Source organism: Bubalus bubalis, chromosome 23 (assembly GCF_019923935.1).
Source record: "Bubalus bubalis isolate 160015118507 breed Murrah chromosome 23, NDDB_SH_1, whole genome shotgun sequence".
Classification (NCBI taxonomy): Eukaryota; Metazoa; Chordata; class Mammalia; order Artiodactyla; family Bovidae; genus Bubalus; species Bubalus bubalis.
The window spans coordinates 23,196,706-23,215,842 of record NC_059179.1 but is presented as its reverse complement, the minus strand read 5'-3'; the positions used below and the strand labels follow the sequence as shown (position 1 = coordinate 23,215,842).

General features: G+C 40.1%; 1 protein-coding gene across 10 annotated transcripts in view; it reads right to left on the bottom strand.

Moving 5' to 3' along the window:
- Positions 1-19,137, bottom strand: part of GBF1 (golgi brefeldin A resistant guanine nucleotide exchange factor 1) — a 124,216-nt gene that overhangs the window by 27,119 nt on the left and 77,960 nt on the right. For all 10 annotated transcript variants that reach the window (XM_025273752.2, XM_025273755.2, XM_025273754.3 and 7 more), the window contains one exon: positions 3,361-3,492. In XM_025273752.2, the coding sequence (XP_025129537.1) occupies positions 3,361-3,492 (132 nt within the window). The remainder of the gene's footprint in view (positions 1-3,360; positions 3,493-19,137) is intronic.

Genomic DNA, 19,137 nt, shown 5'->3' with positions numbered 1-19,137 from the left:
GACAAAAACTTTGTGAGTAACAGAGAAAACTGCTCCAGAGGTGACATGGTGTAAGATAAGAGAACCTCCTAGTTTGAAAGTGTAGGAATTAGAAGAAATTCTCCATTCTCTTTCCTTGTACCTGACAATAATGGAGTTCCTGAATTTGAAGCTCAGGGGATGGCTGAGAAACCAGAACATTTCTCTTGCAACAATGAGCCAGAACACTTTCATCGTGATTGGTTTTCATTTTTCTCTTCCATCCTGGTTAGTCTCTGATACCTGGTCAAAGACTCTCATTGTCCTATTTACTTCATGACTCTACTCAGCATCATGAATGGCTACTTTAGAGGTCATGCAGAAGGAAGCCAATTTCACGATGATCTATAGTAGAGGAAGTGACCCAGCTCCTTCTATTACCCAACTCTCCATATTTCTCCCAATCAATACAGAAAATCCTATACTCTCAAGGCAGTTGCCTGAGTCCTCTCTCACAGGCTTGCTGGATAGAGTCCACAAAAGGACCTTTCCTTGCTCAGAAAATCCAGGACCTTCTTGGTGCTGTGTGGGTGTTTCAGAGCTCCTAGTGAATGGCAGCCTTGCTCTCACTGCACAAACTTCTGGGGGTTTATTTCTTCCCTTCTTTCAGTAACCTCCCTAGTTAAAGTGGTTTAAGCTCTATTGATCTTTTTGTGGCTCTTATCCTCTGAGCTTGAATGAAGTAGCAAGCTTAATTTTCTAAAAAGGCAAGTGCAAGTGACAGGTCCTTAGAACCACGGGCAGGGCCTCACAAGCCAGGCAATCAGAGACACAAATCCTGATCTGGCAGCTATGTGGGGCCAAATAAAAGGCTGGTCTTTGGAGTAGGATCTAAAATAATCCTAGAAACCTTCATCACAGGATTGAGAGATGGAGGGCAGTTCCTTCAAGAAGGGCAGCCTAAACAAAAAATTGGTTCACTTAACAGACCTTATCTTCTCCAGGACCTCTTCTTTAGAATCTCGTCCTTTCCTGGCCACCCTGGAGAAGACTGCAGGGAAATTTGCCAATCTCATCTCCTTTGCCTTCTGGCTTTCATACACTCCTTCCTGTTCCTTTTCTCATGCCCACTGCAATCACCACCTCCAGCATTCTCTTTTCCCACCACAGGAAACTCCAGTGACCAGCTGGCCTGAGGTCTCCAATGACCAGCTTGTCTGCCAAGCCAAGAAAGGCAAGAGAGTAACACTGACAAAAGAGCAGAGGGAAAAGGCATAGAGGGCAGCTACTGGAGGCCATGAAGAGAGATGACCTGCAGGTGGTGCTCAGGGCAAGGCTCTAAGCAGCTGGGCCTGATTTTTGCTTAGGACAAGTATGAAGCTAGGACCAGGGTGCCTGGAGAAGCTGATGCCCCTATTCAGAACCTAGCTGCACCAGCATATTTGCTCTCAATCCTGAATGCTTCAACTAAACAATTCCAATTTTCTAGAAAAGATAAAGGGTTTTCTTGCCTTGAACTGAAGGTCAATTTCCTTTCTTGCTAAGCTTCTACTTTTCCTGTCCCCCTACTTAGAAATAAGGACAGCTGCCTGTGTTCTATGTTCCTCACGACTGCACATGGGCAGACAACATGAGAAAAAGAATTCAAGATTTTGAGTGACAAAATCAACTAAAAAGAAATTTAAAAAATACACCATAAACAAATTCAGAGACAAACAACAGACTAGATAAAACATTTGGGCTAGATTGAGAGAAATCTGTAACACTATGATAGACAATGGGTTAATAGTCTCACTATACAAAGAACTTCTACAAACTGATAAGAAAAACAAAGACAACTCAATAAAGGAGAAGACATTCAAATTTCAAGTACAGGAATCTGTCATACAAAAGGAAATTTTATAATAAAGCTATGTGAACAAGGAAGCTTATTTCAGCATTATTGATAATGGCTCAAAATAAGAAACAATTTGAGCTTCCCTGGTAGGCTAGTGGTTAAGAATCGCCTGTCAATGCAGGAGAAATGACTTTGATCCCTGGTCTGGGAAGATTCCACATGTCCCTGAGCAACTAAGCCCATGTGTCTAGAGCCTCTGCTCCCCAACAAGAGAAGCCATCACAATGAGAAGCTGGTGCACCACAACGGAGAGTAGCCTGGGCTCACCACAACTGGCGAAAGCCCACGTGCAGCAAGGAAGACCCAGCACAGCCGAAAAGAAATAAATCTTTTCTAAAAAAAAAACAAAAAAAACCCCAGAAACAACCTAAATACTAAATATTCTCCAGTAAGAGAATGATTGAGTGAACTGTGTTATATTTATACTATAGAAATTATACAGCTACCAAAAAGGAAAAAATCTTACCAGGGACTGAGGGGTAGGGGAAATGGTGTATTATTGCTTAATGATTAGAATTTCTTGTCTGGTATGATGAAAAAGTTTGAGAAACAGATGGTGGGGATGGCTGTACAACACTGTGAATGTAGTTAACGCCACTGAATTATATACTTTAATATGGCAAATTTTATATTATGTATATTTTATTACAATAAAAAAAGAACATACAAACTTCCAGTTATAAGATTAGTAAGTTCTGGGGATGTAGTGTACAGCATGATGACTGTAGTTAACAATGCTATGTTGTATGTTTGAAAGCTGCTGAGAAAACAGATCTTAAAAGTTCTCATCACACAAAAAATTTGTTACTATGTGAGGTGATGGACTTAACTAAGTATGGTAATCATTTTGCAACATATGCATGTATCAAATCATTATACTGTACATCTTAAACTAATACAATGTTATATGACAATTATAATCAATAAAATTGGAGGGAAAATAATAAATCAGATAGATAATTATATTATGTACACTGTTTTAATATTATTAAATGAAAAAAAGTTTAGCACACAATTCTATTTTTATTTCTTTTTAAAAAGAAGAACTTTATATATATTTATATACATGTATGGGAAGGTATAGAAAGATTCAAACCTTCCTGTTAACATCATTTAACCTAAAGAAGGATGAGGAACATTGAGAGAGACCATTAACTTTTCTTGTAGTCAGTCACCTCTTTATTATTTATCTTCTTAAAATAATCATACATTATACTGGAAAAATAAAGATAAACTAAAATCAAACCTCCAAGGGCATCATATCCCTTATGCCTCCAAAGCACAAAGAAATCAGTAGTCCCAAGGAAACCTCCTCTAACTCCCCACTCTGTACAACCTCAATCAGTGTGATGAGTAACCAAAACAATCCTATTTCTTTTCTACAAGGAAACAGAGAGCTGGGGAAAACTTTCCAGCATTACCAGCTCATTGCCTAAAGCCTGACCACCCTGGGAAAGGCAAAGAAATGAAAGGGTGTGGTCACTCAAAAAAGCCTGAGTGCTTACCTATGAGCGCATAGGACAGAAACTTGTTGACAGAGGTGAGTGCAAGTCCAGTTATAGGGCCAGTGGTATCTTCAGAGCGAATTACTTCCAGAAATGGACGAAGGAACACATTGGGCTCAATTTCTGAGAGTTCTGTAAGAAAAGAAATGAGCATGAGGAGGTGCCATCTTACAAGAAACTAAACATAGAAAAAGGCCATTTTGTCTGTGCCGTGAGGCAAAGTTCTTAGTTGCTGGGACCATCATCCTCCTTCTGGATTATCTTGAATCAAACTCCAGACACTATGTTGTTTTGTCTGTAAAATTTTTAGTTTGTAGCTCTAAAAGATTAAAAAGCTTAAAAAAAAAAAAAAACCCACAGTATCATTACCGTGTTTAAAAATTAACAATAAAATGGTTAAGACGGTAAATTTTATGTTTTTAATATACATATATACACACACACACATATTTTAAACCACAGTTTAAAAATTAACAGTAATCCTTTAATATCATCAATACAGCTGGGTCAATTTTTCATGTCCATTTCACCACTCTCCCCAGGGATACACAGGTAAACCTCATCTTGAGGACAGCCAACATGGCCAAAGAGATCTCAGGATGAGCTGCTGTCTTCAGGTCTTTTGTAGTTATAATCAAGCTCACTTCTCTCAGAGATAAAGAATGCAGCACATCCCAGGAAGTTGAGGGGGAAACTTGTGGTTTATAGTCCCTTGCTGAAAAATAACTTTAAAAAGAACAAAAGGCTGTGTTGGAGGCAGTTTATAATCTATGGCGAACCTAGACAGCATATTAAAAAGCAGGACATTACTTTGCCGACAGAGGTCTGTCTAGACAAAGCTATGGTTTTTCCAGTAGTCATGTACAGATGTTAGAGTTGGACCATAAAGAAAGCTGAGCATTGATGCTTTTGAACTGTGGTGTTGGAGAAGACTCTTGAGAGTCCCTTAGAATGCAAGGAGATCAAACCAGTCAATCTTAAAAGAAATCAGTCTTGGATATTCATTGGAAGGAGTGATGCTGAGGCTGAAACTCCAATATTTCGGCCATCTGATGCGAAGAATTGACTCATTGGAAAAGACCCTGATGCTGGGAAAGATTGAAGGCAGGAGGAGAAGGAGAAGTGGACAACAGAGGATGAGATGGTTGGATGGCATCACCAATTTGATGGATATGAGTTTCAGCAAGCTCCGGGAGTTGGTAATAGACAAGGAAGCCTGGCGTGCTTACCCCATGGTGTGACCATGGGGTCACAAAGAGTCAGACACCACTGAGTTACTGAACTGGACCAAAAGGTCCTAATCACTCTCCAGCCTTCTTTCAGTCTACAGTAAGCAGAGGGCTAACTACCTTGAGATGATGAGGCAATTCATGATCTTTATTTTACAGATGAAAAAAATAAGGCTCAGACAAGACATGACTGACCCCAAATCACACAGCTAGTAAGAAGCAGAGCTGGAATTTGAACCCATACATATGGTTCTAAACCCTGCAAAAACATTACATCTATTCTACTTAATTATCAGGACAAACTCCTGAATTTAGGTTTCATTCCAGGTCTAAGAAGCTACTCTATACTGTACTTGCTCAGTACCCTACTATGCCTGGGGTTTAATTTTTGTTTTTCCATGGTGCTATCATACATCAGACACTAGCTTCCTAAAAGGATTCCTAAATAGGCTAGAAAGACTTAGGGACTGGATAAGGGCTGCCCCACCTTTAGAGACAAAAGGAAGCTGGGTTTCCTAAGCACCTCCATTTTCATGCAAATACAGGGAGCTTCCAACTCAATTCCTACCACACCCCTCTCAGGGTAAATATTCCCTGGCCTGGCTGCTCTGCAGATTAATGCTTTAATTAATTGGCAGATTGGGTAGCATTTTCCAAGCTTGTCTGTATAGTGATCACATCAGCTGTATAAAACCTGCTTCTCATCCCCCGTTACCCCCACCAAGAGATGTACGATCTGCAGAAAAAGCCTAGAGAAAAACCTTTCTCTGTGTGTGTGTGTGTGTGTGTGTGTGTGTGTGTAAGACGGTAAAGGGTTGAGATGTAAGGAATAGAAATATTTGGGAAAACTGAAACATATAAAATACCTTTAAAAAGCAGACTGAGAAAATTAGAGTCATCTAGTTCTGCTGCTTTAGGAACACAACTCTATTACATACAATTTGGTTTGTAGTCAGGTTGGGAATATTTGAGACATGAAACTGTTAAAGGGAAAAAAATCTTTTGAGATGTAGGATAGGGAACAGATTTTTCTGAGCATTCACCCAGTTGCAATACCTGTATTTGCTTTGTAGTCAAAGACGTGGGCAATTTTACAACCAGCATTTGACACTTTCAGGGCCAAGTACATTCTGCTTCTGTTTGTTTTTAAATTTTTTTAATTCGTTAAAACTGACTCTTTGAGTCCTATAAATTTTAACACACACATAGGGTGTGGGCTCCCAAAGCCAAATGACTTAATGTACCAAAGAGTAGTTTCTCTACTGTTCTCAGTAGGCTTGAAATTGATGGAAGTGTGATCTGTCTCTGCAGGGCTGCTTCAACTGAAGGTTTCGAAAGAACAAGCTCCAGTAACAAATTTTTTCTAATATTGGTTAGAAGAGCCCAGGGAGAGAAGAAATAGGCTCCCCATGCCAGTCTAGCCTTTCCACAGAGGAAAGGGCTTTTCTGAATTTAGGTCCGTGTTCATAGGTGGCCATTCCCTTAAACCTAATCTCAGTGTCTTCAGACCTCAGTCTTAGAAGGCAGGGCCTAATATTCGGCTGCATCATGTGGATGCCATTCTTGGTGTGAACTAGGCTGAGATTTGCATGTTAAGATTGTTTCGGTACTTAAAATTTTTTTTTTTAATTTAAATTATCTTATAGTAAAATTGACTTTTTTAGTACACCTACCTATGAGTTTTTCATACACATAGATCCCTGTAAGCACTGTGTCAGTTGGAATACAGAACAGTTGGAATACAGAACAGTCTCATCACCGCAGAAAACGCCCTCTGTTATTCCTGTGTGATCACACCCTCCCCCCTACCCCAACTCCTGTGAACCACTGATCTAGTCTCTCACCACAGTTTTACGAAAGAGGTCATAAAAATGGAATCCTACAGTACGTAACCTTTTCAGGCTGATTTGTCTAAACTGCTACCTAAATCAATAGTCTGTTCCCTTTTTACTGCCAAGTAGTATTCCATTGCATGTTTCTACCACAATTTGCTTATCCATTCACTAGCTGAATGACACAGGGCTTTTCCATTTTGGGACAATTACGCATCAGTTCAGTTCAGTTCAGTCGCTCAGTCGTGTCCGACTCTTTGCGACCCCATGAATCGCAGCACTCCAGGCCTCCCTGTCCATCACCAACTCCCGGAGTTCACCCAAACTCATGTCCATAGAGCCGCTATAAACATTTGGGTACAGGTTTTTGTGTAAAGAACTTTGGTTTTCATCTCTCTGGGATAAATATCCAGGAGTAGGATTTCTGGGTAAAAGAATAAGTGTATGTTTGGTTTTATAAGAAACTGCCAAACTGTTTTTCCAGAGTCCTATACCATTTTGCATTCCTACTAGCAATGAGGATTCTGATTTCTCCACAGCCTCTCTAGTGCTTGGTATTTTCAGTACTTTTATTAAGTTATCCTAGTAAGTAAGCAGTGGTATCTTAATGTGGGTTAAATTTGCCTTTCCCTAATGGCCAGTGACATCAAACACCATTTGGTGATCTGTCTGTCCAAATCATTTGCCCATTTTTTGATGGAGTTGTTTTCTTACTGTTGAGTTTAGAGACTTAAACAAGTGCCTACTCTGGATTCAAATTCAGACTTAAACTGAAGAAAGTAGGGGAAACCACTAGACCATTCAGGTATGACCTAAGTCAAATCCCTTATGATTATACAGTGGAAGTGAAAAATAGATTTAAGGGACTAGACCTGATAGACAGAGTGCCTGATGAACTATGGATGGAGGTTCATGACATTGTACAGGAGACAGGGAACAAGATCATCCCCAAGAAAAAGAAATTCAAAAAAGCAAAATGGCTGTCTGAGGAGGCCTTACAAATAGCTGTGAAAAGAAGAGAAGCAAAAAGCAAAAGAGAAAAGGAAAGATATACCCATTTGAATGCAGAATTCCAAACAATAGCAAGGAGAGATAAGAAAGCCTTCCTCAGTGATCAGTGCAAAGAAATAGAGGAAAACAATACAATGGGGAAAACTAGAGATCTTTTCAAGAAAATTAGAGATACCAAGGGAACATTTCATGCAAAGATGGGCTCAATAAAGGACAGAAATGGTATGGACCTAACAGAAGCAAGTGGCCTTAGAAAGCATCACTACAAACAAAGCTAGTGGAGGTGATGGAATTCCAGTTGAGCTATTTCAAATCCTGAAAGATGATGCTGGGAAAGTGCTGAACTCAATATGCCAGCAAATTTGGAAAACTCAGCAGTGGCCACAGGACTGGAAAAGGTCAGTTTTCATTCCAATCCCAAAGAAGGGCAATGCCAAAGAATGCTCAAACTAACGTACAATTCCACTCATCTCACACGCTAGTAAAGCAATGCTCAAAATTCTCCAAGCTAGGCTTCAGCAACACATGAACCGTGAACTTCCAGATGTTCAAGCTGGTTTTAGAAAAGGCAGAGGAACCAGAGATCAAATTGCCAACATCTGCTGGATCATCAAAAAAGCAAGAGAGTTCCAGAAAAACATCTATTTCTGCTTTATTGACTATGCCAAAGCCGCTGACTGTGTGGATCACAATAAACTGGAAAATTCTGACACAGATGAGAATACCAGACCACCTGACCTGCCTCTTGAGAAACATATATGCAGGTCAGGAAGCAACAGTTAGAACTGGACATGGAACAAGAGACTGGTTCCAAATAGGAAAAGGAGTACGTCAAGGCTGTATATTGTCACCCTATTTATTTAACTTATATGCAGAGTACATCATGAGAAATGCTGGGCTGGAGGAAGCACAAGCTGGAATCAAGATTGCTGGGAGAAATATCAATAACCTCAGATATGCAGATGACACCACCCTTATGGCAGACAGTGAAGAAGAACTAAAGTGCCTCTTGATGAAAGTGAAAGAGGAGAGTGAAAAAGTTGGCTTAAAGCTCAACATTCAGAAAACAAAGATCACAGCATCCGGTCCCATCACTTCATGGCAAACAGATGGGGAAACAGTGGCTGATTTTATTTTGGGGGGCTCCAAAATCACTGCAGATGGTGATTGCAGGCATGAAATTAAAAGACGCTTACTTCTAGGAAGGAAAGTTATGACTAACCTAGATAGCATTTTAAAAAGCAGAGACATTACTTTGTCAACAAAGGTCAGTCTAGTCAAGGCTATGGTTTTTCCAGTGGTCATGTATGGATGTGAGAGTTGGACTATAAAGAAAGCTGAGTGCCGAAGAATTGATGCTTTTGAACTGTGGTGTTGGAGAAGACTCTTGAGAGTCCCTTGGACTGCAAAGAGATCCAACCAGTCTATTCTAAAGGAGATCAGTCCTGCGTGTGCATTGGAAGGACTGATGCTGAAGCTGAAACTCCAATACTTTGGCCACCTGATGCAAAGAGCTGACTCATTTGAAAAGACCCTGATGCTGGGAAAGATTGAAGGTGGGAGGAGAAGGGGACGACAGGATGAGATGGTTGGATGGCATCACCGACTCAATGGACATGGGTTTGGGCAAACTCCGGGAGTTGGTGATGGACAGGGAGGCCTGGCGTGCTGCGGTTCACGGGGTGGCAAAGTGTCAGACGTGACTGAGTGACTAAACTGACTGATGAGCTTCAGATGAAAGTGGTTCTTTTTTTTGTGCATATGATGTTCTGTTGTCCCAACAGCATTTGTTAAAAAAAAAAAATCCTTTCTTCATTGAGTTGTCTTTGCACCTTTGTCAAAATTCAACTGGCCTTATCAATCAATAGATTAAATGCAATACCTATCAAAATACCCATGATATTTTTCACAGAACTAAAATTTATATGGAATTATAAAAGATCCAGAATTGTGAAAGTAGTCCTGGGGGAAAAGAACAAAGCAGGAGACATAACCCTCTCAGACTTCACAGAATACTACAAAGCTGCTGCTGCTGCTGCTGCTGCTAAGTCGCTTCAGTCGTATCCGACTCTGTGCGACCCCATAGATGGCAGCCCACCAGGCTCCCCTGTCCCTGGGATTCTCCGGGCAAGAATACTGGAGTGGGTTGCCATCTCCTTCTCCAATGCATGAAAGTGAAAAGTGAAAATGAAGTCACTCAGTAGTGTCCAACTCTTTGCGACCCCATGGACTGCAGCCTATCAGGCTCCTCCGTCCATGGGATTTTCCAGGCAAGAGTACTGGAGTGGGGTGCCATTGCCTTCTCCGACTACAAAGCTAACAGTACTCAATATAGCTTGGTATTGGTAGAAATACAGATATACGAATCAATGTAACAGCATAAAAAGCCCAGAAATATACTCATACACTTATGGACAATAAATCTTTGAAAAGGAAAAAGAATATACAATGGGTAGACAGTTTCTTCAGCAAACAGTTGGAGAAGTTGGGACAGCCACATGTAAATCAATGAAGCTAGAACACAGCCTCACACCATACACAAAAATAAACTAAAAAATAGCTTAAAGACTTAAAACACCATAAAACTCCTAGAAGATAACACAGGCAAAACATTCTCTGACAAAAATCATACCAATGTTTTCCTAGATCCATCTCCCAAGGCAATAGAAACAAAAGAAAAAATAAACAAATGGGTCCTAATTAAACGTACAAGCTTTCACACAGCAAAGGAAACCATAAATGGAAGGAAAAGACAATCTACGGACTGGGAGGAAATATTTACAAATGATGCACCTGACAAGGATTTAATTTCCAAATTATACAAACAAGTCCTATAATTAAATAACAAAAAAACAAACAACTCCATTGAAAAATGGGCAGGAGACCTAAACAGATACTTTCAAAGAAGACATACAGATGGCCAATAGGCACACGAAAAGATGTTCATCACTGCTAGTTACAGAAATGCAAATCAAAAATACAATGAGGTACCACCTCATACCAGTGAAAATGGCCATCTTTAAAAAGTCTACAAATAATAAACACTAGAGAGGTTGTGAAGAAAAGGGAACCCTCCTACACTGTTTGTGGGAATGTAAATTGGTGCAGCCATTATGGAGAACAGTATGGAAGTCCCTCAAAAAACTAAAATTAGAGTAGACTATGATCCAGCAATCCCATTCCTCATATACCCTGATAAAACTATAACTTAAAAAGATACACACACCCCTATGTTCACAGCAGCACTATTTACAACAGCCAAGACAAGACACAACCTAAATGTCCATCCACAGAGGAATGGATAAAGATACGGTACATATATGCATTGGAATATCACTCAGCCATTAAAAAGAATGAAATAATGCCATTTGCAGCAACATGGATAAACCTAGAGATTGTCATACTGAGTGAAGCAAGTCAGACAGAGAAGAAAAAATATTGTATAACATGCCTTATATGTGGACTCTAAAATGACATGATACAAATGAACTTACTTACAAAACAGAAAGAAACTCAACAGACTTAGAGAATGAACTTATGGTTGCCAGGGAGAAAGGATGGGGGAAGAAATAGGGAGTCTGGGATAGACATGTACACACTGTTATATTTTACATGGATAACTAACAAGGACCTACTGTATAGCACATCAAACTCTGCTCAATGTTATGTGGCAGCTTGGATGTGAGCGGAGTTTGGGAGAGAATGGATGCGTGTATATGTATGGCTGAGTCTCTTTGCTGTCCACCTGAAACTATCACAACATTAGACAGATGTTAATCATCTATCAGTTCAGTCAGTCGTTCAGTTGTGTCTGACTCTTTGCAACCCCATGGACTGCAGCATGCCAGGCCTCCCTGCCCATCACCAACTCCTAGAGTTTACTCAAACCCATGTCCATTGAGTCGGTGATGCCATCCAACCTTCTCATCCCCTGTGATCCCCTTCTCCTCCCGCCTTCAATCTTTCCCAGCATCAGGGTCTTTTCAAATGAGTCAGTTCTTTGCATCAGGTGGCCAAAGGATTGGAGTTTCAGCTTCAGCATCAGTCCTTTCCAATGAATATTTAGGACTGATTTCCTTTAGGATTGACTGGCTGGATCTCCTTGCAGTCCAAGGGACTCTCAAGAGTCTTCTCCAACACCACAGTTCAAAAGCATCAATTCTTCACTGCCCAGCTTTCTTTACAGTCCAACTCTCACATCCCTATATGACTACTGGAAAAACCATAGTTTTGACTAGATGGACCTTTGTTGGCAAAGTAATGTCTCTGCTTTTTAACATGCTGTCTAGCATATTAATCATCTATACTCCAATACAAAATAAACAGTTAAAAATAAAAAGAAGTTGTGGTGTAAATATATAAGGCATTATGGATGGATGGATCTAGAAATTATAATAAATAAGTCAAAAAGAGAAAGACAAATACCATAATATATCACTTATATATGGAATCTAAATACTACACAAATGAACAGATCTAAGAAACAAAATTGGACTTACAGATACACGGAGAACAGACTTGTGGTTAACAAGAGGGAGTGGGTGGGGGAGGTAGGGACTGAGAGTTTGGGATTAGCAGATGCAAACTATTATATACAGGATGAATAAATAACAAGCTCCTACTGTATAGCACAGGGAACTACATTCAATATCCTGTGATAAGCCATAATGGAAAAGAGTATGAAGAGAATATATATATATATGTATGTATAACTGAATCACTTAGTTGTATAGCAGAAATTAACACATTATAAATTGACTATACTTCAATACAATTTTTAAAAAATCAGGTGGCCTTATTTGTTTGTCTATTCTGAGTTCTCTGTTCTGTTCTACTCATCTGTGTGTCAATCTCTGTGACAATATCACACTCTCTTGATTACTACAGCTATATTCTAAATCTTAAAATCAGGTGGTGTGATTCTTCCAATTTACTTCTTTTTTTTTAGTACTGTTTCCAGTATTTCCAGTATTCTAGTTCTTCTTTCTTTCCATTTTAACATGGTAAACTTGTCTATTTTTGCAAAAAGAATCTTGGAAGTTTTACAGGAATTGCACTGAGTCTATAGTTCAACTTGGAGATGAAATGACCCCTTTATTATGTTGTGCCTACTAATCCATGCACACGGTATGTCTTCGTATTTACTACTTCTTGATATTTTTCATCAGTGTACTGTAATTTTCAGCATACAGGTTCTATACATGTTTTTTTAGATTTATACATAAGTATTTAATTTTATTTGGCATATTTGTAAGTAGTATGTGTTTTAATTTTCAGTTTCCAGATGTTCATTGTTAGAATATAGAAATGTGATTGATCTCTGTCTGTTGACCTTGTATCCTGTGACCTTACTAAATTCAGTTATTCATTCTAGGATTTTTTTGTGGGGAGGGGTAGCTTCCTTGGGGTTTTCTACATGGACAATTATGTTTTCTGCAAATAGTGACAGTTTTCTTTCTTTTTAAAAATATTTATTTATTTGGCTGTGCCGGGTCTTAGTTGTGGCATGTGGGACCTAGCTCTCCGAGCAGGGATCAAACCCAGGCCCCCTGCATTACGAGCATGGGCCACCAGGGAGGTCCCTGTTTCTTTCCTTTCAATTTACATGCCTTTTATTTCCTCTTCTTGTCTCACTATTGGTTAGGATTTCTAGTACTATAAAAGTAGATATCTTGTTTTATTCCCAATTTTAGGATAAATGCATTCAGTGTTTCATTGTGAAGTATGTTATTAGCCATAAGTTTTTGTAGATGTTCATGATCAAAAATGGATGTTTTATTGTCAGATGCCTTTTCTTCAACAACTGATATGATCAGGTGATTCTTTTTCTTTAGATAGTTAATATGGTAGATTAATTGATTTTCAGATATTGAATCAGCCTGTATTCCCAGGATTAACCTCATCAGCCTTAGTATATTAATTATTTTTATATACTGTTAGATCTGACTTGCTAACCTTGTGCTTCTGAAGAGGAAAGAGCTCAATGTGGCATTGAGAGGCTTTGAGGGGGCAGGAGTGACACCATACAGAGGCTTGGACAACGTCCCACGAAAAACTCTCTGGATGTGACCCTCACAAAATATACAATTCAGTCAACAGACAAGGAATCATTAGTCTCACTCCTACTAATAACCAGGCATATGATACCTAAGCTCATATGTCAGATTAGATAGTTGGAATCTGATTGCTACAATACATCCATTCCAGCATTTCCGTTCTGTGAGTCATGCTTTATGGAAATTTAGTGATGGAAAACTAAAAGGGCTGGACTTTTCAAAGAACCCACCAGGAACCTTCACTATCACCTTCATTCCCCTACTCTTCCAAAAAAAGAGAATGATGGTACATTGAAATCACTTTCCCAAGAAAATCTGGTCTAGGCAGAACTGGAGTTTTGACCTCTAGTTTGAACTGCTGATTCAACTCTACTGCTTCCTATGAATCCAGAAAAGAAAAATATCTGGTGTTCTATCTTCTGGTTCATTCTGCCCAGGAATTGAGATTCAATTGTCTAGATCTTCTTTGGAAGAGTAGGAAGACTGCCTGAGTCCTTCAGGGAAAAGGTGCCATGATGCTGCTCATAGTAAGCAGGCTGAGTAATTTCACAACCAAGGAGACATCTGACACCCCTGGCCAAGTAGCCAAAATTCCCACCCTGGAAGGCTGTCAACCTCAAGGCACAAACAGTTCAGTAAACAGAGTGCAGATCAGGTAGAGGGGTGCTCTGAAGGTGACTAATTCATGTTCTAAGATGGGAAGATAAAAAAGGAATGGGTACAAGGAAGAGGTGACTGCAGCCATGAAATTAAAAGATGCTTGCTCCTTGGAAGAAAAGCTATCACCAACCTAGACAGCATATTAAAAAGCAGAGACATTACGTTACCAACAAAGGTCTGTCGAGTCAAAGCTATGGTTTTTCCAGTAGTCATATAGGGATGTGAGAGTTGGGACTATAAAGAAAACTGAGCACCAAAGAACAGATGCTTTTGAACTGTGGTGTTGGAGAAGACTCTTGAGAGTCCCTTGGACTGCAAGGACATCAGCCAGTCAATCCTAAAGGAAATCAGTCCTGAATAGGACTGATGCTGAAGCTCAAAAACCAATACTCTGACCACCTGATGCGAAGAACTGACTCATTTGAAAAGACCCTGATACTGGCAAAGATCGAAGGTGGGAGGAGAAGGGGACAACAGAGGATGAAATGGTTGGATGGCACCACCAACTCAATGGGCAGGAGTTTGAGTAAACTCTGGGAGTTGGTGATGGACAGCAAGGCCTGGTGTGCTGCAGTCCATGGGGTCACAAAGAGCCAGACATGACTGAGTGACTGAACTGAACTGAACAAGGAAGAGGGGGAATTCAACTCCCATTGGAGAAAGAACACTTGGGATCCTTCGAGGACTAGGCCACCTGCTTCTCAAATCAAGTCCAGGTCCAACTTCTAGTCAGTCAGTGCCCAGTAAGAATAATCAAACAAGACTGATTAAACTATTTCTGGAGAAGCTGTAGGCCACTTGAACACAAAGCAAACTAAATCTTCAGAGGTTTCTTGATGGTGTTCTGCTCTTACTCTGCTCAACATCAGTGAACAGGGCTCTCACCTCCCTATATTATAGCATTAACAGGTAAGTCTCAGTTTTGCCTAAAGTCAAGTCGAGAATCTGTAGATGACTCCTAAGTCTTTTGTCTTCTCAGATAATGCAGTGGCCTGTCCAAAAGGAGATGAATAGTGACACTGTTTTGTCTTCCCACATCAGAGCTGATACCTTTTCTGATAATCTATGTCAAAGGCCTCAACATGTGGTGCTATGCACTGCCCTTGGACAAAAGGGAACAATCTCTTCTCAGCATACAAGGGAGCAGTCACCATCCTCCCAGGAGGCATGTGTTCTCCAGCCTGCAGCAGCCTTTTCTCATTTGGCCAGCATTGGGCTGGCACATTCCTGAGCCAAAATGCACACATAAGCTGCTTTCCCTGGTAGTGAAGCTCTTTACTCCTGAGTGACTCTTATCAGGGACGGTTGGGCATTCTCAATTGGATTACGCTGACAAGGAAAAACTCCCGCGGTATATTATTTCAACACCATTTGACTTCAGAAATGCTTGTCTCGACCCCTTTTGCTCTCAGAGCCTACTTCTTCCTAGAGGGTCACCAGCCTGCTCCCATCCTAACTCTTCATCCTGCAAATATTGGCTCATGTTCCTGGAGACAGAATATCATCATTCACAAGGTAGATCATGTATAACAGACTAATGAATCAGAGCATGATAAAAACAGAAGTCTAGTTCATTTACCCCACTTGACATTTCTGTATCTAGAGACACAGGACAGAATTATTTGAGCATAAAAAGCTCTCTGCTTCTGGGCTTTTATGTCTATGCCTGCACATTCCATTTTAGGAGAAAGTGTTAGATCCTCCTATTTTTTTTTTTTTTTTTTTGGTGTGCCATGCAGGATCTTAGTTTCCCCACCAGAGATTAAACTGGTGTCCTCTGCATTGGAAGCACAGAGTCTTAATCACTGGACCACCAGGGAAGTCCAGGTCCTCATATTCTACTTCTCTGACTAAACTATACCTAGGAATATTTCTTGTAAAAGTCAAAGTAAGATTGAGAATGAGCTACAAATGGAATTTTTGAGAAACTGTAAGTTCATAGGAAAGAGCTGTACTCTTTGGTCACTAGGGGACATCAGGAGTAGTGTGGTCCAAAGGATAAGCCAAACTAAACTTTGGTGGAGCCAGAAGCCTCTGAAATATCTGCCACACCTTTATTTCCAGCCTTGAAAGGTTAGGTGGGGATTTAGGCTTGATTTCAAGATCTGATTTGAGAGAAGGCTGCCAAAGAGCAGCTCTCAGAAAATTACCTAGTCTGGGCTTAAGGGTTAAACCCTGATAACCGTTTGCAACCCTGTCCCATACAACAAGAGAAACAAACAAACAAAAAGTGCTATGCCCAGTCTTGGTCTGTCACTGTATGTGACCTTGGGCAAACACTTCACTTCTTTGGACCATAGTTTTCTCATCCACAGGGTTTTCCTGGGGAAGATGGTGGTAGGAGTACACAGTTTAATGAAATTCTTTAAGGCTCCCTTTAGACCCTCCAAGCTTATTCTAAAGACAAAGTACAGTTTGGGAATAAATAAACATGAATGTAGACAGTCTGCTACAAAGGTAGCCTGGGGGAAAAGCAAGCCTGGTTTGTTTGTCTAAGCTCCTGACAGTGGATCCTCTTTTTCTAGATATCATCCAGTAGTTTCCCAGATCTGTTTCCTATTTTCAAACAAATGCTTAGTTTCTCAAAGTGCCTTCAGACTGCATCGGGGGTGGGAGGCAGATTATCTCTGATATTATGACCCTTTAAGAAACAAAGTATGAAGGTTCCCTGGTGGCTTAGTGCTAAAGTATCCACCTGCCAACCCAGGAGACCACAGGTTTCATCCCTGATCTGGAAGGATCCCACATGCCATGGAGCAACTAAGCGTGTGCACAACTTCTGAGCCTGTGCTCTGCAACAAGAGAAGCCATCCTAGTGAGGAGCCCAAGTACAACTAGAGAGTAGCCCCTGCTCTCCAAAACTAGCAATGAAGACCCAGCACAGCCAAAAATAAATTTTAAAAGTTTTTTCTGTTGTTGTTAAAGTACAGTGATAGCGTAATCACTACCACATCCAGGTACAAGGTGAGTCTATGGGTCTACCTAGAGCCTACATGGTACAAACCACCTTACACTAAGAAAGGCAAATTATGTTTAACACTTCGCCCTTTAAAAATCCCTTGAGAAGTATTCATTTTTCAGGCTAGTATCTCCCTCAAAAGCCAACTCAACCTCTTTTTATGAATCAAAAAATCAAATCTTAACTTTTACTCTAATTAAACATAAGCAATTCCTGAACTTATGCATCTTGGGGTTTTATTAAAAGTCTGATGATCCCAAGAATTAGAAATCATAAATTTATATTTTTTTCCAAGCTATCTTTGATAAGTAATTTGTAGGTCACGTTCATGAAGTCCCAACCCAAGTCAGAGATGACATAAAAACTACTCTCCTTCTTCCGTAGACATCTGGCCTCCAAATGTTCAAAATGATCAAAAAGAAAAGAGTTTTTGGCATTTACATATGTTCTCTGGCTCAAACACCTTGTCAGGACCTGGGTCATCTCTGTCTCTACAGCAGGTCCATCTCTCCTTAGGGAGAGGATAGAAAAGAAGATGTATTTTTTTCAGATTGAAATCTCTTGACAGCATATAGAGCCAAAGCAGGCTATTTCCCAAATATCTCTGCTCCTGAAATCCTCACTTTTATAAGCTCCTCCTTGTTGAGTAGGACCACTGTGGTCTGCCTGATGTCAAATTCAGCCTTCACTTTCAGAAGGTAAGATAGGAACTTAAAAGGCAGCGCACACACGGGAAAATACTTTTAATTTACTGGATGACTTTCTTCAATATGATACATAATCCTGATTGAAAGAATTCCAAGCTTCCCACCTTGGACATTAATAACCAGTTAAATATTATTTACAGTTAAACAGTTATTTAAACTGTTAAATAACCAGTTTAGCTTGATTGAAAGAAGTCCAAGCTTCCCACCTTGGACATTAATAACCAGTTAAATATTATTTACAGTTAAACAGTTATTTAAACTGTTAAATAACCAGTTTAGCTTGCTGCTAGGAGCTGCTATCTATACCACCTACAAGAAGAATCCAATTCCATTGCTCGAGCAGCACAACAACCTTAAGCAGCCTCAGACATCAGCAACAGCTACATACTAAACTAATTATCGTATGTAGATAATTTTTATCTTCCCATTTTGAACTGTGGTGTTGGAGAAGACTCTTGAGAGTCCCTTGGACTGCAAGGAGATCAAACCAGTCAATCCTAAAGGAAATCAGTCGTGAATGTTCATTGGAAGGACTGATGCTGAAGCTCCAATACTTTGGCCACCTGATGTGAAGAACTGACTCATTAGAAAAGACCCTGATGCTGGGAAAGATTGAAGGCAGGAGGAGAAGAGGATGACAGAGGATAAGATGGTTGGATGGCATCACCGACTCAATGGACATGAGTTTGAGCAAGCTCTGGGAATTGGTGATGGACAGGGAAGCCTGGCATGCTCCAGTCCACGGGGTCACAGAGTTGGACACGACTGAGCAATTGAACTGATCTGAACTGAATAGCCCTGAGGAATAATATTACTGTTCCCATTTTACAGATAAGAAAACCAAGGCTCTATGAAGTTAAATGACTTGCCCAAAGTCACACAATAAGTGGAAGTGGTAGAATTCAAATCCAGGTCTGTTCTGGACTATGTTCTTAAACATTATACTATGCTATTTTTACTATTAGATATATTAACTGCATAACACGGATGGCAAATAAAAATGTATAACTTAACTATCCTAGAATTGAAGTTTCTTCTGTACCTTTCTTCTTCCTAACCAGTGACTAACACTGATTTTATGACTGCCATACAAATGAAGCTTCAGGTTTGCCCACATTCATTCCTAATCCAAGAGGGAAGAGTGAGTCTCCTTTAACAAGGCTGGCAGGGCTAAACGAGGCCCACAGGGAGCAGCCTCAAACATAGCGCAGAGGCCTGAGGACACACTGATCCATCTGTCTTACTGAGAGCCCAAGTTTAATGCGTATCAACTCTAAACACTAGTTCTCTTCCTTCTAGAGGAAATTGGCCCATATTGAAAGG